Genomic DNA, 25,143 nt, shown 5'->3' with positions numbered 1-25,143 from the left:
ATGCAGTCCTCTTGGACCCCTTTGGGGCCCCCTGTGAGCCAGGACCGAATCATCACCAGCTTCCCTAAGGTACACTCATTAGAATACCTCTGTTGCTGTTGTTGTTTTGTTTGGGGTCTGGATAGCTTTGATAAAAGGTTTCTACTATCCCAGAAGAACCTGGGATTCACTCTGTCTCCCAGACGAGCCTTAAAGGTATGATCCTGGGGTGACAGGAACGTATCACCGTTCCCAGTTCTTTTTGTCCTCACCTCAGCCATAGCCAGTTTGGCTGACATGCCTTTATGCCCAGAAGTCAAGCAGCTAAGCTGCAGAGGTTGATCTGATTCCTAAGAAGCTAAAAGACTGGGTGTCGGGCTCCGCTGAAGCCGGCCAGTAGTGACAACAGGGGTGTGGCATGGAGGTTCTAAGTCACGTAGTCCTCCGGGTAAAACTTGGTGCTGTTGTGGTTCTGGCCTATGATACACGAAAATAATGCCTCTGGGCACAGCTCACGGTGAGTGTAAGCTTCCCACATCACGACATTCCTTGTCTTTATTATTATTAGCTCCCTCCACGGGGTGGGAATGTGACTTAGTGGGGGAAAACACATGCCTAGTAAGGTACAAAACTGTGAGTTTTATCCCTAGCACTGTGGGAGTTGGGGGCAAGATATGAGAGTGAATATATGCACAGGCGTAGTGGCACACACCTGTAGTCCCAGCACTTGGGAGGCACAGACAGGAGGATTATGCGTTTGAGGTCAGCCTGGATTATGTAATAAGATTTATCTTAAAGAAAAGTTCTACTTTCTGATCCCCAAATCCAGGGCTTTCTCCATTGTTAGTCTGCCTTACTTTTTGCTTAAAAAAAACAAAAAACAAACAAACAAAAAAAAAAAAAAAAAAAAACTCCAATGTGTTTTACAGACTAATATTAACTGCAGTGGAGAATGCCAAGTAGCATTTATTGGGGGTTACAGGAACAGTATTTACCCATATTACAGACATCCTTGCCTGTTAGGTAACCAGTTCTAGGAGGTCCCGGCACGAGTGGAAAGTGTGTGAAAGGTCAGGCATTGCAGCCCTTGGTATGAGCAGAAAGTCAGATTCAGCATCAGTATCCAGAGAGATATCCAGAGTGATGCTGCTCCTGAATAAAGATAGAGGGACTGGGCGCCCCTTCCCAGGCCAAACCAATTTGTTACTAAAAACCGCAAAGAATGGAGCAGTGTGTGGCCAAGTGTTTGTGTCACACTCTGCTGTAGCATTGCCTCAGGGTGTAGCACTCTGTTAAATCCCTGGCATCACCAAGATAAAGGAGCAGAAGGGGAGAGAAACGTCTGTTTGTTAGTTCATCCAGAAAATACTGCCAAAAGGTAACACTGAGATCCTGTTGTCCATTGATAGCCACTAACAAATGAAAATGTTTTCTCCAGGGAGGCTCACTGGGGAAACAAACCACTCTTAAGAGTAGACCCCACACCCATCAGTAGATAGTCAACAGAAAACTAAATGGCATCTTTGGAAGTTCTTTGTCTCATAACATTAAGACTGGGCTCCTCCTTTTCTCCTCCTCCTTCTCCCTCTCTTCCTCCTTCTCCTCTCCTTCTCCTTCTGCTTCTCCTCCCCCTCTTCCTCCTCTTCCTCCTCCTTTTCCCTCTTCTTTCTCTTCTTCTCCTCCTCTTCCTTTTTCTAGCATGCAGGTCTTTTAAGTATATATTTAAGACTTCTGCTTGGGGTTTCTTTGGAATTTCTGTGTGTGTATATATGTATATATGTATGTATGTATGTATGTATCTGATTCTATATGCATTTCCTGTGCTTTTTCTTTGGCTCTTTTTCTTGTTTAGTTGTTTTATCATACTCTGATTTGGGTTTTATTTTGGTGGTTTGGTTCAGTTTGGAGACAGCTCACTCTGTAGACCAGGCTAGCCTGGAACTCAGAGATCTGCCTTCCCCCAACCCCTGCCTCTAGAGTGCTGGAACTAAAGGCGTGCACCATAACTGTTTAGCTGTCTTGTTTGCTTTTTATTTATTTTACCTCATTATTCCTTAGATGCCTTCTTGATCCATACAGAAGGGTATGGATCCAGATGGGAAGGAACAAAGAGGAATTGGGGGAAGGGAAAATATAATAATTAGAATGCATTGTGTTAAAAAATCTATTTTCAATTACAATTTTACAAAAAGGGGGAGACCCTCTTGTCCATTGTTGCCTCCATGTGGCTCAAACAGGTATGAAGGAGACTTTTTGTGTTCTTTGGATACTGTGCCAAAGCTGGTAGCAGAAGGCGGGGTTTTTGGCCACGGGTGTCCCCATCTGTGGCCTTTGCTTCTTCCCCTTTCTTTCCCTTTCTCCTTCCCTCCAACTTCCTTCATACACTGACAGAGAAAGTCTTTGTGCCTCAGATATCTCAGGGCTCCCTAAGTTTTTTTTACGGTGAACTTGGGCAATTGCTCTTCCAATGGAGGGTGGCCATGGTAACAGGGATGAGCTGAAGAAAAAGGAAGCATAATCAGAAAGGAAAAAAAAAAACCAACCAGGCCTGGTCTCGTAGGACAAAAGATGCTATACACAGAATAAAATATTGAGGCTCAGAGAGACAGGGAAAACCGTTTGACCTCAACATACTTGGCCTGGGTAAAGCTAAGATTTGACCCAGCCCTAGGGAGACTGCCCAGGGGACTCTGTCCTATATACATAGAAGATGGAATTCCCTCACAGCCCTCTACCTACAGCAGACAGGGGTCACAGGTTACAGGTGGCTATTATCCTGCATTCTAGGCCTGGGAACTTACTAAGAGGTCAGGCTGGGTCTATCTGATGCTTCCCGAGGCAGGCTCTTCTCTTTATCTTTCTGTGCCCCTCCATTTCCTTGTCTGAGAAATGGGTTCATACTCTCTACCTCACAGCCCATGGCATTCCCAGGAACAAGGAGGGCTAAAGAGACTGCAGGACTCACCACCCTAATGGCCAGTTTGTGTTACCAAGACGCGGCATTGCAGGACAGTCTGCTTGTTTGTCTCCATGTCTGTCTGTCTGTCTGTCTTCCTGTAGTGGTACACACCGGATGCCTGCCTGCAGCTCAAGGAGCACTTCCACAGCCAGGTCAGCACAGCCTGCCAGCACAGGAACACAGGCACTGCTGGGTAAGCCCATGATGCAAGGGGGTGGAAGTCGCAGGAAGAATAGAAGCACAAAGGCCCATTGTCTTAGGGTGTTACTGCCGTGACAGACACCATGACCACAGCAACTCTTATAAGGACAACATTTAACTGGGGCTGGCTTACAGGTTCAGAGGGCTCAGTCCATTATCATCAAGGCAGGAGAAAGGCAGCATCTAGGCAGGATGGTGCAGGAGGAGCTGAGAGTTCTACATCTTCAGCTGAAGGCTGCTAGCAGAAGACCGACTTCCAGGCCATTAAGATGAATGTCTTAAAGCCCACGCCCACAGTGACACACCTACTCCAACAGGCCACACCTACTAATAGTGCTGATCCCTGGGCCAAACATATACAAACTATCATACACACGTAAATGAAAACATGAGCAAACAGAATACCAGTACAATTTGTTACCAGGCTTTTAATCTAACTGTGCTATAACTTAAAATTTATACATTATATATTAGTTTATGTATAGGATAATATATATCATTAGTTTATATATAGCATATGTAATATATATTGGTTTATATAATATATTGGTTTATATATAGTATTTTATATATAATATATATTAGTTTGTATATAGTATATCACATGTGATTATATATTAGTTTATATATAATATATAACATATATTAGTTTATATATAGTATATGATATGTAATATATATGTATATATTACATATTTGTTTATATAATATATGTGATATATAATTTTTATTATTTATAAATATATAAATATAGTTTATAGAATCTATAATTTCCCTTTCTCAGAATGTCCTTCAGATGACTTTTCAGCCCCAGTGAAGTTTTCCCACAGGTCCATTTCCTCTGTCTACACCAGCCATCTTCTTTATCATCCCTTCAGGTTTCTGTATGTCAGATCCTCCAGGAGACCTCTCAGACTGCTTACTGTCCCTGTCCCTGCTCCTGGCCTGGCTTGGGGAGACCCTACATAGGAGACCCCTTCTGTGCTGTAGAGCTCTATAATCTCACGTCATAGAACTGTCGGCTTTTCTGAGAGGTCTGGCTGTGTCTGTCCCGTTTCTTCCTTAGCAGCCACTGCCCACTGACAAGGGGATTTTGCAGTAGCCTGTCCTCTCTCTAACAGAGAGGCACAAAGATCTGCCATCCCCTTTCACTTCTGAGCAGATCGTAGCCAGCTCCAGGGGTTGGCTGAGCTCACAAAATTCTGTAGATGGAGTCAGCTCACAGGAGAGCCCATCTCAGGGTCCCCAGGGATACACAAAGGGAGGCAGGAGCTCAGGTCAGACAGAGTTGCTGTTGGTGACTTGAGGAGTTAAAGGTAAGACCTTCAGCAGGGGGTTGCTATGCCATATCCGGTTCTTAATGCAGGTTATCTACCCACCCCTACACACTGCCACAGGAGGTAGGGCAATTAGGACAGGGAGAGTATTCTCACTCTACAGTCCTGGTGGAATCTTTCTCTCAGACACGGAATCAAGCCTGGCCTGTTCCAAACTGAGAGGGCTGCCTGGGGGCAGGGAAGACCCAGCCCCAGCCCTGGCTGATGCAGAAAGATAAACCATACACTCACCAACCAGCATGAATGCCCGCCTGCTGTCTGCAGACAGAAGGGCCACTCGATGTTTCCCAAGATGGTCGATTTGAGCGTTGAAGTCTTTCGGAAGAATTGCAGAGATGCTATTGTTAAAAATTGTATTGATCTGGTGGTGGGGGGTGTGCCGTGGCATGCATGCAGGTGTCAGAAGGCAACTTGTGCGAATCCGGTCTGTCCTTCCACCAAATAGGTCCCAGGGATCGAACTCAGGTCATCAGGCTTGGAGGCTAGCACCTTTACCGGAGGAGCCATCTCACCGGCCCAGAAACCCTCAAAAGTCTTAGCAATAGTATCAGAGATGCCGCTGCCCAAGGTGCAGGTTACACCCATTCAGAGGGAAGGTAGTAGTCGCTCCTGGTGAGCAGGGTCTCCATGGAGCCCAAGAATCATAGAGCCAATCGCCCACTCAAACCATGAGCCCAGATATGCATACTCGGGGTTCCATTTATAGAGTACCCTTTGGCCTCCCTCATCCCTCTCCCTCCAGGCTCCTGCTTCGTGTGAGCTGACCCCACACAGGTGCACATCCCAGAGGATGTGTGGAAGTTTGCAGGCAGGACACACACCTTGCAAAGGTGTCTCCTGCACGTAGGGCTCCTTGTTCTACTACCCCTTGGGTGCAGCACCTTCCACCATTTTGGATTCGTGGGATGTCGGTTTTCAGAGTGCTTCCCATGTTCTCCCCCCACCCCCACCCCCACCCCCACCCTCAGTGTGTGGCTCACCCTCTCTCCTCCTGCCCATTGCTAATTCTCAGGACAGTGACTTTGGCCAAAGTGGGGTCAAGGGTAGCTGTAGGGGGCGGCAGGATTCTCCCACGCCCCAGCACCGGAGAGTGACTCTGGGGATTAGCCTCTCTGTGTCTAGGGTTGAAGGGTGACTGACTCAGGTAGTTCAGGGAAGGAAAGCTTAGATATGTCAAAGACGCTCTTGATACCATTCTCCAGACTGATGCGGACATGTTTCCCCCAGGCTCAGACTCTCCAAGGTGGTGGTAGTTGGCGATCTCTACGTAGGAAAGACGAGCCTCATTCACAGGTAAGGCCCGCCTCCTCCTCATGATGTCAGGCCAGCCCCCCCCCTTCCAGCACCCAGTTATAGTACCACTCTTTGACCTTCGCCTGGGAGCCCCAGAGAACACGGGGACTTCTGGGAAACAGTTTGAAGGGTGTGGCGAAGGTCAAAGAGTAGGGCTGGAGAAATGGCTCCGTGGTCCTGTTGGAGCATAACACTAGGGTTTGAGTCCCAGCACCCACACTGTGTGGCTCATGACTACTTGTAATTCCAGCCAAAAGAGGTCTGACTCCTACATTACACACACACACACACACACACACACACACACACACACACACGGGGGCGGGGGGGGACAGGAAGGAAGAAAAGAGGAAGAAGAGGTTTTAGAAGAGGGAGATTAGGAATTCAGGAGATTGACTCAGCGGATAAAGTGCTTGCTGCACAAATGCCCAAAACTGGATTTAATCCCCAGGACCCATGAAAAAAAGCCAGATATGACAGTGCATGCCTATAACCCCAGCACTGGGGAAACAGAGATGGGAGGGCTCTTAGGGCTGGCTGTGTAGCCAGTCTAGCCAAGTCTGTGAGAGATCTGGTGGAGAGCAGTTAAACACACACACACACTAGTACTGTGATTGACAGATAATGGAGCACCCCAGATACTTAGCATTCATCCCACAGTCCCCACTCGGCCTCCAGTGTGGTCCTCCCTGGGAAGAGACCGTCAATTCCTCTCACTGTTTGCACTACAGCCTTTGCTTTCTGGGCGGATGCAGCTTCCCCTCCCCCACACCAACGTCATTGGCTGCCCTGTTGCTATGGCTTGGATAAGAATTTCTGAAATGTCTGAGGCTTGTAGTCTCCAGCCCATGGAACTTCCTGTAACTTAAGAGGTTGAGCCTGTCATCAGGTCATTGGGTTGTACACGTGGAGGAAACAGCACGTGGCCCTCATTCCCTGGCTTCTTGGCTATGAGAGACATTCTCGCTACATCATGGTGACAGCATATCACCAATCGAAAGACTATCCCTGGCTTCTAAAACTGTGGGTCCAGTTGACCTTTTCCTCGTGGGTCGCCACGGTCTCCAGAGTGTGTTCTGGTGATGGATCAACATGCCTGTGTACCCACGGCCTCTGTGCACCAGGGCTTTCCTTGTTTTTGTTTTGAGACAGGCTAGCATCTGTTAGCTCTGGCTGTCCCAGAACTCCCTATACAGACCAGGCTCACATACTCACAGGGATCCACCTGCCTCTGCCTCCCCAGTGCTGGGATCAAAGAGGAGAACCACCACACCCAGCCGACATCACATATCGATTCCCTGCCGGGGAATCATATTTCCTAGAGACTGTCAGCATCTCTGCCCATTTTGTGCAGGGACCTCTGCTGATTTCCTCACCTCCCGCAGGTTGTGCAAGAATGTTTTCGACCGGGACTACAAGGCCACGATCGGCGTAGACTTTGAAATCGAGCGCTTTGAGATCGCGGGGATTCCGTACAGCCTCCAGATGTAAGCCTCTGTTATGGCGGTTTTGAGATCGCCCCCAGGGAAAACCCTGGGCTGGATCACTTTTCTCCGTGCCCCATGCTTGCTCAGCAAGGATATGTCTGGTCAAGGCCGGTCCTGGGTGGTTGTAAGAAGTCAGGCTTCATGGTCTGTGGGTCCCTAGATTCTCTCTGCATCCTCACGGGTGCATGGTATTGGTCTTGAGATTTGAGGGTGGTCTTCTCAGCATGACCTACATACTTACCAATTCTCCACCCCAATAGCGTCTTCCTGAGGTTCACTCAGTCTTCCTCCCCAGCTGGACCACCTGTGATCCCACAAGCAGCAGACTGGCCTCTGACAGTTTTTGTTTGTTTGTTTGCTTGGTTGGTTAGTTGGTTTTTCCTGAGCTCTGAGACTCTATTCTCAGATATAAAATAGAGCAAAGTCAGTCCCCGTGTACCAGCTTTGGGTGAGTAGGGCTCTGCTGGAGGCCATCCTGCCCTCAAGCCCGATGCTCTCCATCTGCCTACAACTTCCCTCTGTACACCCACGTCCATCTGTCCATCTGGTCCTTCCCACTCAGTCTGTCTTCTTTACTAACCCAGTGCCTTTGCCTTTCTCTCAGTGGCACACTTCTTTCTGCCCTTCCTTCCACCCCGTTCACTCTCCCTCAGCCAGTATGGGACCTTCCCAGGGTTCCCTTCTACCTTGGTGAAAGTGCTCTGTGCTTTGCACCTCTTTCTCCCTGAGGATTCTGCAGTCCTACCCGGGCTCCCTGACCCCTGTGCTCTCAGGTGAGGCCCCTTCCTCCTCTCTGCCGTCTTATCGGGCAGTGTCTCTGCTCCTCTTGCCTGCGGTGGTGTGCAAGTTCACCTAAATCTGAACCGTCCTCCTCCATCGTCTCCATCTTGACACTCCCTCTTCTCTCCTTTCTCCTTCCTTTTCATCCAGTGACAGGTTCCTGGACCCGCCTTGCTGCATAATGACATCATCCTACACAACACCTTTCCGTTTAATTAAAAAACAAAAAACCCTTTTCATCAAATATAAGCTGTGCACAGCTATTACCATTAGAAAATTATCTAGACGACTATGTTTCCTCAAAGTTAATTAGCTTGGGTAGGCTATGAGACTAAACTAGTCTTCAACTCGATCAGAAATCTGAGGATGACCAAATCTCTGTACACACAGGAAGCCTAATACAGCTTCTAGAACTGAGACAGCTTGTAGAGACAAATCTCCACTAGGACAGTCCCCTGTTAGCAACACGTGAGAGCGAATCTTCAGCCTTCTGGTCCAGGATCTACTTCTGGTAGACCTTTGAAGTGTAGAAATCTTGAAGTGCAAATACTACTGTCTTGGCAAAGATTATCAGTCGACTATTCTGCATAATGTGTCCCTTTCTGGACAGTATTAGTCTGTAGGTAAACTAGGCAGTTTCTGCCCAATGGCTGCCTAGCCACAATTATACCTCACCTGGAGGTAGAGATGTTCAGTTTCTTTGTAAAATCCACCAAAGGGGAACTGTAAGGAGCAGATATGCCTCAAAAAAGATAAATAACATTAAATGTCATAGTTTGTGGGTTTCTGACATTTTTGAAAACCATCTATCTATATAAGGTAATCTGGACTGTTGTCCGTTAACTGTTCTCAGCTATCTCTGATGAGAATATCTTAAAAATACCCGAACGGTGAACTAGGAGCCAGAAATTTGTTATTTGGCCCCTAATTCCTATAATCAACTCAGAAGTTTGCAAAGGCATCAGTAGAAGGCCTAGGTCCAAACCTTGTACTTTAAAATTTTTTTTGTAACAAATAAGTTTTATATCAATATAAGATATGACTTTAGCTTAGTTACCAAATGAGATTATGGCTGTACAAATCAATCTAGTTAATTCCTCCTTGTTAAATTATGACCATTTCTAAATTCCTCATAAAAACAACCTTAGAATAACTACCTTCAGTTCCCCCAAAGTCTGGGGAATTGGGGTAACAAGTTTCCAATGGCTTCTTTAAGCTGTACATGAGGGTTCAGATATCCTTGGGGAGGAGGGAAGAGGGAAAATGGGGGGAGTTGAATGGGCTTAAGAAGCCACCCAACGATTGTTGTGACCTCTGGTGTCTGTCCTGACTGGATCTGGCTGAGAGTCCCTGAGATCAGGAATCCAAGCAGGCCAGTTCAGCGTCCTCATGACGAACCTCACCAAAGCTGCACATTCCGCAATATACAAATCTCGAAACAACGTTCTAGCATCATCAAGACAACATTTTGTCTGATTCTCTTGGAAGAACAGGTGCTTCCTGTTGCTCATGTGTGGCCAGCTTGTTGGCGTAGGTCCTAAGATCTTCCCACGGTCTCGCTGTGCCATTGCCTCAGAACACAGTGACTGCTTAACCTGCCCCCACTGTTTTCCTGTCTCCTTATTCCCCTTACAGCTGGGACACAGCCGGGCAGGAGAAGTTCAAGTGCATTGCATCTGCCTACTACCGCGGTGCCCAGGGTGAGCAGCCGAATGACGCCGGAGCTCTCAGCCTATGCCACCTGCACAAGTACTACTTTGCTGTGCTCCAGGAGCCACTTGGATAGTCCTGCAGCCAGCGGTTAGCAATGAAGAAGCTACCCAGGATTCTAGACCCTGGTGGCCCTTGACAGTCACACCCCTAGGGAAACTGAAGTATCAGGTGCAGACAGCCTCACCCCCAGTTTACAGCTCAGAAAAGAGCATTTGGGTTTAAGGGTCCCAGAAAAGACAGATGACATCATATTCCGGGTGACAGTGAAGAGAAGCGCTTCCTTGTCTTCGCCAGACAGGGGTGACAGGTGGGCCCAGCAGGATCTGCAGGTCCCATTTAGGTGCCTCAATGTCCACTGCCATCATAGCCAGGGGCAGCTGGGGGCTGAGCAGGGCCCAAAGTCAACAGAGATGACAGTGTGAAGTCCCTAGGACGGAGACAGAAAGAGAAGTTAGCAGGAGGTAGAAGACCATCAAAAGGATCCCAAATCAGGCTCACGGCGCAGGCATGGTTCTGTCTTGTTGGTGTTGCTGTGAGAAGCACTGAGGTTTCATCCCGGCTTAAAGGAAGGGGAACAGGAAACGAGCAGTGGGCGGAGCATCCAGCATGCAGTGGGCGGGGCATCCAGCATGGCCCACCCTACCATGGCCTCCACTAGCCATTACCCCTCCTAACCTTTCTTCCTGAGGGGCTGCTGCTTCCCTGGAGCTAGCGTGTGAGGTGCCTGGCGCCCCTTCTTTTGTAAACAATACTCTCCATGCCTACCTCCAGTAAGATTACTGTCAGCCAAAGCATAAAAGAAGCCCGTGTCCAGCCTGCTCGGATACACAGTATGCCTGGACATGCTATGGCTTTTTCTACAAAACCCATTTCCGTTTACCGGTTGTTACTAATCCCATCCTTCAACGAAAAGTCTACCCACGGGCAGCCCCTAGACTAACGGCTTTTCAAAACAGTATCCTTCCTGACAGCCAGGGGTATCATTCTCACCGATGTACAGAGAAGCAGGTTCTCCATAGAAACAGCCCTCACCAAGCCCATTGGGCCACAAGTAGCAGAGGATCTCTTGCCAGAGTCTAATGCTTTGGGCCTTTCTCTGCCACACCCTCCCCCGACCCAGCATCCCCAGATAGGCTGTTAGGTAAAGGTTTGGAGGGTTTGGAGGGGTCTGGTGGAAAGGCAGGTCCAAGGGGTGACCCCAGGGTGACTCCTCCCTAGTCTCCACAGCAGGCCCACCCCAGTAGTTCCTTATGGTCTTGGAAGATACCTAGGGGAGCCTTCCCCCAGCACAACTGTTGCTGATTGGCTGTTGGGTTTCCCTGTGTGTCCAGTGATCATCACAGCCTTTGACCTCACTGATGTGCAGACCCTGGAGCATACCAGGCAAGTAACCTCAGATCCTGTCAGAGACTCACGAAGCTACCTGGAAGGGCTCCCAAACCCCAGTCTCTGGAATGGACCCAGAATGCTGGGCACTTACTACCCAGTTCCCCACTCATCCTAAAGACTTAACCCCCTCTGCTGCTCGGTGGCTCAAGCTCACAGGCCACAGTTGGCTTTGCTATCCAGTTGCCACCATATTGGAAATCTTAATTTTGCGCAAGGGCCCCTCCAGTTCCCTCTTACATTGGTCCCTAATAATTCCCTAGTCCTCCCTGACAGAAAGTTTTCACCCGCTGCATTGGGGCAGAGAAGCAAACAACATGACCAATTTCAGAGGGCTCTCATCTGCCAGCAATAATCCACCTAATGGACCAAAACCTCTCCTCCCTCTGTTTGCTGGGCCATCCACTTCAGAGTCCTCCAGGCCCAATGAGAGAGACAGGGAAGGTCATTCCATAGCAGCAGGGGTCACCCAGGTCTCACAGTAGGAGTCTTTACCTCCTTCAAACTGGTGCCTGGGTATTTCCAGCTCCTTCTGGTCCCACGGAGGCCACTGACTCCAGCACCAAGCATCCCATTAGTCCATGTAGGTCAGAGTACCGTCCCCGTCTCTCCTGGCTAAATACAGGTCTCTCGTTTCCACTCCGTGCGTTCCAGGCAGTGGCTGCAGGACGTGCTGAGGGAGAATGAGGCGGGCTCTTGCTTCATCTTCCTCGTGGGAACCAAGAAGGATCTCCTGGTAAGCAGAGTGAAGCTGGAGGCCCAACCCTGACTGGCTTTCCAGAAAATGCCTGCGTTTGCAGCCCACTTGAGGGGCACTGAATGATGCTGGCATGCCTTGGGTTGGACTTCAAAGACTATGGGTCATGGAACTGAAGAGGGTTCTCCCCCAAGAGGCAGGGATCACTCACTTCTCTGGGGAGCACTACCGTGTCAGCTCTGGGCAAGCATCGTCCCTGCCCCAGGTTACCCCACCACCCCCACTTGCTTGGGGTGACACAAGAAGCATGGGGTGGTCACCCTAGAGACCCCCTGCAAGGAGGGCTGAGATACCCGGTCAGCCAGGGCTCTTTCTTCCAGTCAGGGGCAGCGTGCGAGCAAGCGGAGGCAGAGGCTGTACATCTGGCCAATGAGATGCAGGCAGAGTACTGGTCTGTGTCTGCCAAGACGGGTGAGTAGTTACCGGAAGACTGCCAGGCACAGAAGTACAAGGGGCAAAGCTGGAAACCCAGGTTCCAGGAGATGAAGTAAGGGAGCGCGCAGTGCCCGGCACACAGGAGGTTCCGAGGCTGTGGGCACTCGGAAATGGGGCCAGGAGTCCTCACCTGGTATGTAGAGGCAGCGTGGAGGTGGCACCCCCAAGCCACTACAAATAGCTGGCAGTCCCAGTACCTGTAGCTCTCAGCTGTTCTTCCCCACCGGTAACACCCACCTACCCGGTAGCATGCACCCCTTCTTGACCACAGGAACAGCCGTTCACCGAGATCCCACGGTGGGGCAAGCAGGGTTCTTAGTGACACACGGGCAACGCTCATGGTGGCTGCCGAGACCTAGAGGAGGGTGTGCACAGGTTCCATGAAAGGGCCAACAGCACAAGGGTGACACCCAGGGAGAAGGCACACACCCAAGCCCTGCTTGTCTCCGGTCATGCAAGGGTCAAGGAGCAAACTGAGAGGGAGGGTGCTAGGAAAGGAAGGCTCAGAGCTTTAAGGGGGTAGCGGGGGTGGGGGGGAGAGAAGCTGCAGGGTAGGGGTGGGCAGGACCCATGGGGAAGTCAGGTTGCCACCCAGAACTCTGTTGCCTGCTTGGCCATGGAGGGGGCTGGTAACTGACTATCAGGGGTTCTCCGAAAGTATCACGGCCAGCCTTAGGGTGGGCTGACCTGGCCCTTGCCCATAATGCGTCTGCGGGCAACTTGAGTCATGGCTGTCTTGTGGGCCCCCAGGAGAGAACGTGAAGGCATTCTTCAGCCGTGTTGCCGCCCTAGCCTTTGAACAGTCTGTACTTCAGGACCTAGAGAAGAGGCCCAGCACCCAGTCCCAGGTGGAAGACGGAGACCTAATACGTGCGTTCAGGGAAGGCTGGGTGGTGCTGGGGGGGCAGGATAGGGCCCAGAAGGCCACAGCCACCATCCTTAGTTTTGCAACCTTTGCTGTCAGCCATATCTCAGGCCTACAGCTTCCGTGACCCCCACCTACCAACTCCGGCACCTGCCCCAGTCCCTTTCTCTCCACACAGGGTCCTTTAGGGCCAGGCTTAGACTCCTGTTTTTCAGACGTGTCTTGCCTCCAGCTTACCTGAAATGACTCAATCCCGAGTGTCCCCTGGGTCTTTCCCACACCAGGTCATCTAGGCCTCACAGAACACGCCCAGGGGACCAAGTTGAGGGTTCCAGGTATGAGGGTGTAATGTCCTTACCTAATGTCAGCTGATGCCTGGTTGATGCCATCTCTCCCTATCTTTGTAGGGATAGAGGGACCAAAGACCCAGGAGAACAAGAGGCCACCTGGCCCGGGCTGCTGTTAACTGAGGCCAGCGTCAGAGCCGTCTACACCCCGTGTGTGCACAGAGTGACGTGGAGCTCTGCAGTGGATAACGCCTGCAAGCTGGAGAAGCCCTGTGCCTCCAGAGCCCAGCCATTTCTCTTTAGATGGTCAGCAGCCTGGCTGCCGAAGCCCCACACTGCCTGGCTGGTTGAGGGGCACCAGGGTGAGCCTTCCCTCTAGGGTCTTCAGACTGTCACTGTGTCCTTAAGAGGCTTCAAGGCTGCAAACTCGGGACACCTCAGGGCTAGCCCACCTCCCTTACCCAATCATGCCAATAACTGTGGAGCCCTTTCCTGCAGGTCTTCTGGGATCTCTGAACCCCGGTCTCCATGTATGTCCCAAGCACAGAGATTTGTCAGAGTGGGCAAGTAAACCTAACCTGCCATCCCACTCGGAGTTCTCTCTCATCAAGAAGCCATGGGCTCTAGGCCTCCCAGCTTCAGACCTAGCTCTCCCAGGACTCTGGGGATCCATCCACCGTTAAACACAATAGACACAGTCCATTTGGCGCTTCCGGCAGATTCCTGCCACCATCTCTGAGACTCCCCATGTTTCTTCCCCGAGCATTAGTAGGTACGAAGGTAGATCTTTGGCTCATCACTGTGACCATGACCATCCTGAGAGATGACGGTGCACAGTGTCCCCCTGGCAGCTCGTTCCATATCCCCAAGCCTGATACTGTCCTGTGAGTTCACCTGTGCCCATCCCTGCTGCCCTACCACGTGTCTGTCCAACTGGCCTGCGTGTCTCTTGGGACGTTGGCACTGGACCACATATCTCTGGAGGACTGGGGACATCCAGAATCTAGCATGCCTAAGCTCTTTGTATACATTAGCAGGGACACTGTACCCAACCTGGGTCCAGTGTCTCCCCTGACACCCTCACTTATTCCATATTCCAGACCCACACACTCCTGATGTTCTCCTGCCACAAGAGAGTAGGCACACCCAGCATCCGTAGCTGCTGCCCCCCCCCCAAAAGACAGGGTTTCATGTAGTCCATGCTGGCTTCCAACCCTAAATATAGTTGAGGCTCACGTCAGATTTTATTTACCCTCCATCTCCCAAACACTAGAATTACCTGGATGTACCACCATACCTAGCCACACCTGCTTCTCAAGGATGGTAAGCATCTGTAGACAGCCATGTTGGTCCACGCCCTTTCCTAAGTGCCTGGTATACCACACCCCTCCATGGCTGTTCATTAACTCAACAATGGCCAAACATCCGAGAACACTGACCTCTTACAGTTCAATACAGCATTCATTAGCCTTATTTTATGTGCTCTCTCCCTCCCCACTGCCCACCCCACTCTGAAACCGTGTGTCACTATGTATAGTAGACATATAGTAGTATGTGTCACTATGACCTTGAGCTTGCAGCAGCCCCCTGCCTCTGTCTCCCAAGTGCTGGGGTTATAGACTCAGAGCTCGTATCTGGCTCGAAGCCTTTTATTCTGAAAAGTACATAAAACATCTCTTGAAAGGATTTAATGTTTGGTATTAAACAAGGTGGCAGAGCATAAGAAATTAAAATACTTCTGCCCTGAAGTTAGTTGTGCTCTTGGAAATGAACACGGTCAACAGTTGATAAAATTTCCTTCTGTGCCGTCCTTCCCCAGCCTGCCCTGTGTGCAAACCCCCCATGGTGGCTTGTTTCTCCAGAGTCCCCTTGTACTGTGCACACTGCCTGATGGGCCACCTGTCCAGTCATCTGCCCTGATCTCTCCCTCCGGGTGCATGCCAGGCCTTCCCCATACTTTAGCAAAACATGCAGTTTCCTTAGCACAGATAGGCCGGATAGGCCGTGGATCACCTTATCTGCTGATCAGCCAGTTTGTGTCTGCTGTTGCTTGCTAACCCCACCCCCTCACCCCGTGGTCCTTTAGAATTTCCATAGAGAGTCTTGGTGGGCTTTCTGGACTGTGGCCCCTACCCTGGTCCACGAAGACACTGCCTGTTAGGGACAGGCCACATTGTTGTATTAGGGAGGGTTAGGGTTTAATGGGCGCAGCATAATGTTTCATGGGGTGGAAAGAGACAAAGAGACGGCAGTGGTCACCTGACACCTCTCTACCTCCTAGGTCCTAGGATGGTGATGGAAAGGGGGTGAAACTGTGTCCTCCTGTCATGAGCGCCAGAACTAGAAGTAATTCTGCTTTTCATATGCCCACGTCCCCTAGATCACCCCTTATTAAACTCTCCATGTGTTACCCACCATGGGGTGATACCCAGATGTACCACAGGCTGAGGAAGTTATGAACAGTAGGTCGATTTATGATTCTGGCAGCTTCAAAGTCCAAGAGAAAGGGATCGACATCTGGGAAGATCTCTGGTGCCATACCCTGACTAGTGTACAGACCAGGGCACAGAGAAGTAAAGAGGGGGACAAGATTTGTTTTTGTAACAAACCCAGTTTTGTAGTAACAGTGTATCCAAGAGTCCCCCCCACCCCCACTTCCTCCTGCCTCTGAACAACTGTTGCACTTGGAATTGACTTTCAGTACAAGTTTGAAGGAGACATTCAGACCTCAGTAAGTAGGCTCCGTCATTTGGTGGGATCATGCTTGCTGACTACAGGTTTCATCCCCATCCCCAAAAACCAAACCAGAGGGGATAAAGAGATGGCCCAGCATTATTAGTAGCACTTACTGCTCTCCCAGAAGACCCAGGTTCAGTTCCCAGCACCCACGTAGCGGCTCACAACCACATGTCACCCTAGTTCCTAGGGATCTGACCCTACTTCCTGGGGTTCCTGTACACTCAAGTATGTACTCATAAAAATAGAGAGTAGCAAACTTCCATGTTATCCCCCAGCCCGCACCCTGCCATTGCAGTTAGAGACATTATCTTTAGACTTCTCAGCATTTGCCTATGGATTCCTATCAAGGAATCCTGCAGGACTCGGTAAACAGCTTCCCACAGCCAAGGTCTAGTGAGTGACCATGTTCAAGTACTTCAGAGGTGTGTGCTTTCTCTTCCCAGAATCCCTCCCTGCTTCCTGTTCACTCCTTTGTCTCCGGCTGGAGATACCTATCTGTCTGCCCTCTAACAGATGAGCTAAAAAGCCAGGACACGTCTGAGCTGCTCCCCACTCTAACCCATTTAGCTTTAGGTCTCGTCCCAGTAGAATCAAGTTCCAGGATCCAGTAGCCTTACCCATCAAGACACTAATCTTTTGCTTCAGGCAAGTATTTGGAGCAGGCTCTCACCTAAAACCTAAAAATGCCCAAGACCTGAAAAGGGATCTATTTGCATGATACCTCACCCACCCGTGCTTGGAGTATCCAAACAAGCCCCTACCCCAGCACAGCCTGTTCCCCGTGTCTGCACGGTGCTGGACAATCCTCCTCTCGTCATGCAGAAATGGTCATTCAAGCTCTGCAGTGACTGGACCAGATACTTCATGCTCAGCCACTTGTGTTCTGGTTTGCTTTCCTCTATCTTCCTGGCTCTGTGACGAGCCTCAGTGGCCCAAAGAGGGCCACAGGGATCTTCTCAGATAAGCTTCATTTTTTTCTAAAAGAACCCAGTATGTCTTAAGCCAGAACTATGGTCAATAGCATATAAGTAGCTGAACACAGAGGTAGACAGAAATGGTTACATTCGTGTTTCTCCCCTGCGACCCCCGTGAGAGAATATGTGTGTGTGTGTGTGTGTGTGTGTGTGTGTGTGTGTGTAAGACTGATAGACCAATCTATTATGTGATCTAGGCCAGCCTCAAACTAAAAATACCTCCTGTCTCTGCTTCCCAAGTGCTGGGATTAGGGCACAGAGCATCACTCATTATCCAGGGGTTTCTACAGCCTGCTTCCCGAATTCTTCCAGGTATTAATCCCCAAATCCACATAACACCCACCAAGGGACAGGTTGGCAACAAGAGCAGGCCCTGCCCACACATAGGTCAAAGTGGACCATAAAGAGCAGATGGCAACAGCAACAGGGGGCATGACAGTTGGGGCTGGGACTTTTGAGAGTTACCCAACTTAGAGGGAACCTCTCCTCTTCTGAACAGGAAGTGAATCTGGACAGGCCCTGGGCTGGCTTCAGATATAGCCCCAATAGTCCCCCACCCCCCAGAGGCTCCTGGGGCTCCTCCACCATCTGCTATGGCGTCACACATCACTTCCCATATGTTAGGCTTTCCCCAGAGAGAAGGTGATGGGCAGGCAGGAAGTACGGCCATCACGGTGCCCCCATCCAGGCACCGCACATGGCCTTTGTTCCCTCCCTGCCATCTAATGTGTCAACGGCACTCCGAGCCACCAGCTACCCGAGTCTATGCCCCAGATGGATGCAGCTTCTTCGGCTGTTGTGGGCTGACTTACTCAGCCTGCCTACCCCTACTCCTTCTAGAACACATAATGAGGGGTTCGATATCTGGGAAGCAAAGCAGGACCAGGGCTTCTAACCTCACCAAGGGAGGCAAACCTGACCTATAGGTGCTCTAGGCCTCTGATGACCTGGACCACTTTACTGGCCATTCCTTCACTAACAGGTTCATTGCACCCTGCCCTTCCTCTCCTGGCAAAGGCTGCAGACACCAGGAGATGAAACCAGCGGTGGCTTCAGAAGCTTCATGAATAATTGATCCTGCAAAGGGTGGGTGGAGCCGCTTCCAGTGAGAGTCCTGCTCCGTCACTGAGAACCCAGGCCAGCAGCTCCAGAGACAAGACCTGCTGCCTAGTTGGCAAGGCCACCCTACCGAAATCCTGTCCCTGCTGCCTACTATAGGCCAGGGATTTGTAAGCTTGCAGGAGGTCCACCCGCCAGGCACTGCTCAGCACAGCGGGAGCAAACAGAGAGAGGGAATTGATGCTATTGCTTCTGCCTCCCTAAAGATGACGGATCACATGACGGATCACAGATGGGTAACAGCCACATTCTGCTTAAAAGAGAGCCTTCTCAGGCCTCCAGCAGGGGTGGAAGTAGGGAAGATGATTGGTTAGAGTAGGAGCAAAAAAAGAAAAAAAAAACTTTTTCTTCACTGTACTGGAAGGTCTCCCTAGGGCAGTGGTTCCCAACCTCCCTAATGCTGTGACCCTTGAATACAGTTCCTTGTGCTGTGGTGACACCCCCCCTACAATTATTTTGTTGTTACTTTGTACCTGTAATTTTGCTACTGTTACTAATATTGCAGTGTAAACATCTGATACAAAGGATGTATTTTCATGGTTACAAACTGACTCACAGGGGTCCCAACCCACAGGCTGAGAACCTCTGCTCTAGGGCCTTGCATGTATGCTAGTAAGCCTTCTACCACTAACTTAACCTGCCTGCCTGCATGCCTAGGTTTAGTTCCCAGCCTATTTGGAAACCTCCCATGGGCTTCTCTGCCTGTCCTTGGCCTCAGGTCCCCATGACTGGTCTTATTTCCCACACCTAACCCAGCTCACATGTCCTGTGAGCTCCACTCCTAAAACAAACCTGCAAACTATCACACTCCCCCGGCTTCCAACCTAGTCTAGGTCGGCTAACTTCTCCTACATGGACAGCTGCCACAGACCTGTTCATACAGCCACCCCGTCTAACTCTCCACCAAAACATATCAAGTGAGTCCCTTTCTGTTTACTGTGGGGGCTGAGCTAGCAGCTGCTGGGAGTACTTAAATATAAATCCATTGAAGTTCAGTTAAACACTCCGCTTTCTGATAAGTTGAAGCCACATTTTAGTGCCTGGGATCTACATGGAGAGGTGGTAGGCAGTAGGTACACAGGTAGTTAAAAAAAACACACAAAAAAAAACAAAAACAAAAGAACCCCCCCAAAAAACAAAAAAAAAAAACCCACAAAACACTGATTGTGGTGGGAGGTTCTAGACCATGCAGGTTAAGACCCACTTGGTGACTTTACCTTTAAAATGAAGCCATAGTATCTTAGGAATATAGGAGCCACTGGCCTACCTATGATCTCACCTCTTCCTCCCCACCGCAACCTCATCTCCTAACTTAGCTGTTTCTCAAATGGCCACATTCCCAAGGCCTCTTTCTTCTTGTCTGTCTTCTTCTGCTGTAGCCCTAGCCCACTGTCACCTGTCCAGGCTAGCCTTTTCCCAACTTCTGCCTCATTCTCTGCTGAGTCAACTCTGCCTGCCTCCCCCCCCCCCCTCCTCTCCCTTTCCTTCCCCCTCTCCCACACATACATCCCAACTTGACCACTACTCACTGACAAATGATCTGAATGCTTACAGAGTTAAGATTTGTGGGAAACACCGGATGGGTGAGGAGACAAGTCACAGTACAGATGAACCTTATGTCTCTCCTTACTGCCCTGCAGTGAAAGACAGATGAAGAGAAGCAGATGATGAGTCAGAGCTGAGAACCAGTTAAGTCCAGTTAGCCATCAGAGCAGTAAGCTGGGTGGAAATGATAAAACCCCGGGTCTCCCAACCCTGATAGACAGCCAACAGCAAAAAAGCAATTTGAACTTGGAGATTAGACCTGTAAACCACCTCGAACTTCTGGAAGAGCAAGAAGTGAAACCTTTCCCGTTGATATCAACTTGTTCTTCCTTGTCTAAATATATTTGAGAGCAAGGGAAGGAGGGAGTAGGAGAGGGAAAGAGGGATGGAGAGAGGAGGGAGGGAGTCATTCTTTCAGAATCCTACGTTTTAAATTTTATTCATTCATTCATTCTTTTCCTTTTCTCTATAAGAAAAGAGAGGAAGGGAGGGAGAGATGCTCTGTGTGGAAAAGGATCAGAAGCTTAGGATTAACCAGGGTGGTCCTAAGGATGGAAGGCTACCCTTCGGGCCAGAAAAGGCGATGTGACTGGGGAAGAAAAACCACTGTCTGGATGTGCTCTCGTACTCAACAAGCATTTTGCTGCGTCAAGAGAACAGAGGCTGCAAAACCAATGGACAGCTTCTGAGTCTTAAGAGCAAATTTATTTATTTATAAAATATCAAAAGCTAGCGCACGGGCGCATAAACATGTTGGTCCCAGGTGCTCAGGAGGCTGCAGTAAGAAGTGGATCACTCAAGTGGGCCCTCGTCTCAAATAAATGAATGGCTTGAGTAAATAGAAAAATGTTTCAAGTAGAGGAAGAGGGACTGTGGCTCAGTGGAAAAGTGGGTGCCTAGCCCATTACAAGGTCCCAGGCTCCAACCGCCAGCACCCCACACAGCAAAAACTCTATACACAAATATTTAAAGAGCTGAGTTGTCATCTGAGAACCAGAGAGCTACCATATGGATGGATGACACCGCCCTCCTCCACCAAAGCACTCCTTGCTGTTGTACAGTTAATACTTATATGGGTCCTAAGGAGCCTACTGGGAACTTAAGGACCCAGCCAACCAGGAAAACAAAAGAATGTAGCCTTTGAAAGATTCCCCCCCCCCTTTTTTTAAAAGATGGTCAGGAAATAGGGTTCCAGAGGCCTGAGCTCTTCTCATCTAGCCTGCCTGGCTCACTTATTGAATGAGTCTATCAGATCATTATGGGCAGCAGCTAGTATTGATTGTGACCCTGTGAGGTCATGGCTTCTTTTTTCCCCCCTCTTCCTCTCCCCCACCCTCTGTCTCTGTGTGTTCTCCTCCCTGTCTCTGTGTCTCTCTGTCCTTGTCTCGGTCTCTCTCTTCTCCCCCACCCCACCTTTTTTTTTTTTTTTTTTTTTTTTTACTGATAGGGATTAATCCACAGGCTTGTCTTACCAAATAAGACCTGTACCATTGAGCCACGCCCCCCCCCCCCCCCCCCCCGCGCGCGAGGATCAGGCTTTTTAACGCTCATTTTAAAGATGAGTCTCCCGGAGGAAGAAAACATCGTTCACTGCTGTGCTTCTGGGATGCCTGCTCTCTTTGTTTAGTTTTTTTTGTTTTGTTTTGTTTTCTTTCACTAGCCCAAAAGTCGGGTCACCAGCAAAACTATTTCTTCTCACCAATTGCATTGTTTTTTACTGAAGGGAGAGGTAGGCGGGGAAGGAGGGGGGACAAGAGATTAAAGAGGTCTACAGAGGGCAGCAGCGAGCTGCAGAGCGCTCAGAGTTCCCGAGTAGCGCTCCAAAGGCTCTACCAACCTTAACAAACAGAACCCGACTAGGAGCAGACAGCAGGCTACAGGGGAGGGTGAAAGCGAGGTCCAAGGAGGCAAAGAGAATCCTGGTCTAAGGGAGCCCCTGCTAATCTGGCTGCCGGTGCCGGGCTCTTTCTCTAGAAAAGCATAAATAACAGTTTACAACCAAAGAAATAACAGCTTTGTGGAAGCAGGTGTTCTGTTTTTATTTCAGAGTTCAGAGAAACTGAGGCACGGAGGTGGGAAAGGTGGTCAAAACTCTTAGCTGTTCTTCAGCTGCCAAATCCTGTTGCCTTTCATCTCACCCAGCAGGCAGGCCTGGGTTTCATTTTGTATTCAGGAGAGTTCCTACAGAGAGCAAGCATCTCTTGCTAAGTGACTCAGATCCCTAAGCTTCCATGGAAACTCATTAAAGACTTCCTGCCTTCCACCCAGCTCTGTGGCTAAGAAGGACGTGTGCGATCCCTTCACAGAAAGAAAAGAGACCCCGAAAACACTACACTGGCCTCCGGAGGTCAAAAGTCATTCATTACTCAGGAAGGGAGATTCATTGATCGAGCGGAGGGAGAGAAATTCCTAAGTAAGGAGTCCGGTGACAACTGAGTGGCCATTATTCAGCTTCATCACCCACCTCAGATCTCCAGCACCAGAGGCTCGCTGGTTGGCACACGAACTGTTGGCATGGGTGACCAGCCCTGGTTGATTTCTCAACAGTTTGGGCCCTGCTGGGTGTTCCCTGCTGCGCTCAGCGCCGGGGTTGGTGGGTGCAGAAAAGAGGAAGCAGGTATTTCGGTTCCAGGCATGAAGAACTAGCCAGAGCCTCCGCGGTGGAGGGATCGCTCGGAATCGACCCCTGTGGGTCTAGGGGTTGCCCCCGTGTCCAGTTAGCAGCCGTCCCGGTCGGATTCAAGGATCTAAAACGCCTCTGAAAGCGCGGCCCCTTTAAGAGGCGCGCCCAGCCCCGTCAGCCGCTCCGCGGCCACCGCCCCCCGGTCCTCCCCTTCCTGCAGCGCTGAGTGCGGGCCGGGGCTGGAGTGCGGCGCGAGCTGGCCGTGCCGAGCGGAGCGTCTGCCGGGAAGGCTGCGGGGCGGCGCGGGAACCGGAGGCGAGGAGCCCGCGGGGGGCCCCCGGCCGTGGGCCCGTGGCGGCCCTGCTCTGCGGAGGACGGCTCCCGCCGCCGCGTGCGCCGCGGAGCCCCGCACACAATAGCGGCGTGCGCAACCCCGCGCCCTTCCCCCGCCCGCGCGCGCCCCCCGCGCCGCCGCCGCCGCCGCTGCGGCCGAGCCTCCCTCCTCACCTGCGGCCCCGGGGGGCGGGCATTGTTCGCCGCCGTAGCCGCGGGATCATGGGAGCCGCCGGGCGCCCGGGGCCCGGCCCGGTGAGAACGCCGCGCCGCCGCTGAGCCAGGCTCCGGCGCGCAGGTGAGCCGGCCGCGCCATGGTGGACTCGGTGGGCTTCGCCGAGGCGTGGAGAGCGCAGTTTCCGGACTCGGAGCCACCGCGCATGGAGCTGCGCTCGGTGGGTGACATCGAGCAGGAGCTGGAGCGCTGCAAGGCCTCCATTAGGCGCTTGGAGCAGGAGGTGAACCAGGAGCGCTTCCGCATGATCTACCTGCAGACGCTGCTGGCCAAGGAGAAGAAGAGCTACGATCGGCAGCGCTGGGGCTTCCGCCGGGCAGCGCAGCCCCCGGACGGCGCCGCCGAGCCCCGAGCGTCCGCCTCGCGCCCGCCGCCCGCGCCCGCCGACGGCGCAGACCCGGCGCCCGTCGAGGAGTCCGAGGCGCGGCCGGACGGAGAGGGGTCACCGAGTAAGGGACGGCCGGCGTCTGCCCGTCGGCCAGCGGCTGCTGCGCCAGCGGACCGGGACGATCGAGGGCCCCCCACCAGCGTGGCGGCGCTCAGATCCAACTTCGAGAAGATCCGCAAGGGACCTGCCCAGCCCGGCTCTGCCGACGCCGAGAAGCCCTTCTACGTGAATGTCGAATTCCACCACGAGCGCGGCCTGGTGAAGGTCAACGACAAAGAGGTGTCCGACCGAATCAGTTCCCTGGGCAGCCAGGCCATGCAAATGGAGCGCAAGAAGTCCCAGCAGAGCACCGGACAGGGCCTGGGGGAAGCACCCAGACCCCATTACCGCGGGCGCTCCTCGGAGAGCAGCTGCGGCCTCGACGGTGACTATGAGGATGCCGAGTTAAATCCCCGCTTCCTGAAGGACAACCTAATCAATGCCAACGGCGGCAACAGGCCCCCTTGGCCGCCCCTGGAGTACCAACCCTACCAGAGCATCTACGTCGGAGGTATGATGGTGGAAGGGGAGGGCAAGAGCCCTCTCCTGCGAAGCCAGAGCACTTCAGAGCAGGAGAAGCGCCTCACCTGGCCCCGCAGGTCCTACTCGCCTCGGAGTTTTGAGGACAGTGGTGGTGGCTACACCCCGGACTGCAGCTCCAATGAGAACCTCACCTCCAGTGAGGAGGACTTTTCCTCTGGCCAGTCCAGCCGCGTGTCACCAAGTCCCACCACCTACCGAATGTTCCGGGACAAGAGCCGCTCACCCTCGCAGAATTCCCAACAGTCCTTTGACAGCAGCAGCCCCCCGACGCCCCAGTGCCAGAAGCGGCACAGGCAGTGCCAGGTTGTGGTATCTGAGGCTACCATAGTAGGTGTCCGAAAGACCGGGCAGATCTGGCCAAGTGATGGGGACAGCACCTTTCAGGGGGAAGCAGGTGAGTGCCTTGTGTGGGCATACGTGGACTTGTTCTGGACCCTTTAAGTAGATTGGCATGGGAGAAATGGGTACTTTTTGGCGTGATTTTCAAGTACTTTTGTGTCTCTTTGGCCCTGCGCCTTGAACAGACTCCACCCCCTTCTTCCTGAAGGCAAATGGATGGGGGTGGGGGAATAGAAGGGAATGGCTGGTGGTGGTGTGCTCTCTTGGTTCTAGATCCAGAGCTGGTGGGTTTTGCTGAAGTATTGGGAGCGATGTGCATTCTCCATGCTGAACAAGTCGGCCATCTCTGCCACCCGGATTAGCTCCTTTGAGTGGAGGGGTGGTGGTGATGATCTGTGCGCAACTCGCCACCTGGTTGTTCTGGTCTCGGAGTGGTAATGTGATGCATCTTAGGGGAACCCAAGATGTGCAAGCTGCCTCGAATGCTTAGATGTGTCAGATTGGCTTGTTCACAGGTGAGAGTAGGAGAAGAGAGGAATTAGAAGGTGCGTTCTGACTTAGTGGGCCACTGAAAATCAAGAGGTTGAAGATTTTACGTGGGTAATCCCACACCATCCTGACCTATTTGGCTTGGATAGGTTTCACCCATCATTAGTCACCGACTGAGTTTCGTCTGTCTGTCTTTCTTTTTCTTGTGGTGCTGGGGCTCAAACCCAGTGCCATGGCGGCTCAAGGCATGCTTGCACCTCTGAGTTACATCTCCAGACCCCACCTTCTTTTCCGGCCC

General features: G+C 51.3%; 2 protein-coding genes across 2 annotated transcripts in view; both read left to right on the top strand.

Moving 5' to 3' along the window:
• On the top strand, positions 1–13,658 carry RAB36 (RAB36, member RAS oncogene family; the record flags this gene model as incomplete). Its single annotated transcript, XM_080938246.1, has 10 exons — positions 1–69; positions 3,040–3,131; positions 5,704–5,769; positions 7,155–7,256; positions 9,672–9,736; positions 11,081–11,136; positions 11,794–11,871; positions 12,213–12,303; positions 13,078–13,197; positions 13,600–13,658. 10 exons carry the CDS (start codon positions 1–3, stop codon positions 13,656–13,658), a joined length of 798 nt encoding a protein of 265 aa, XP_080794372.1.
• Positions 13,659–22,725: 9,067 nt separating this feature from the next.
• The window catches only part of BCR (BCR activator of RhoGEF and GTPase), a 114,368-nt gene continuing 111,950 nt past the window's right edge, over positions 22,726–25,143 (top strand). The window contains exon 1 of the mRNA XM_080937537.1: positions 22,726–24,411. Within this exon, the coding sequence (XP_080793663.1) occupies positions 23,127–24,411 (1,285 nt within the window). The 5' untranslated portion in view covers positions 22,726–23,126. The remainder of the gene's footprint in view (positions 24,412–25,143) is intronic.

The sequence above is a fragment of the Micromys minutus genome (genome assembly GCF_963924665.1).
Source record: "Micromys minutus genome assembly, chromosome: 25".
NCBI classification, from domain to species: Eukaryota; Metazoa; Chordata; class Mammalia; order Rodentia; family Muridae; genus Micromys; species Micromys minutus.
The sequence above is the reverse complement of the archived record's forward strand: the minus strand, read 5'-3'. Positions and strand labels throughout refer to the sequence as shown.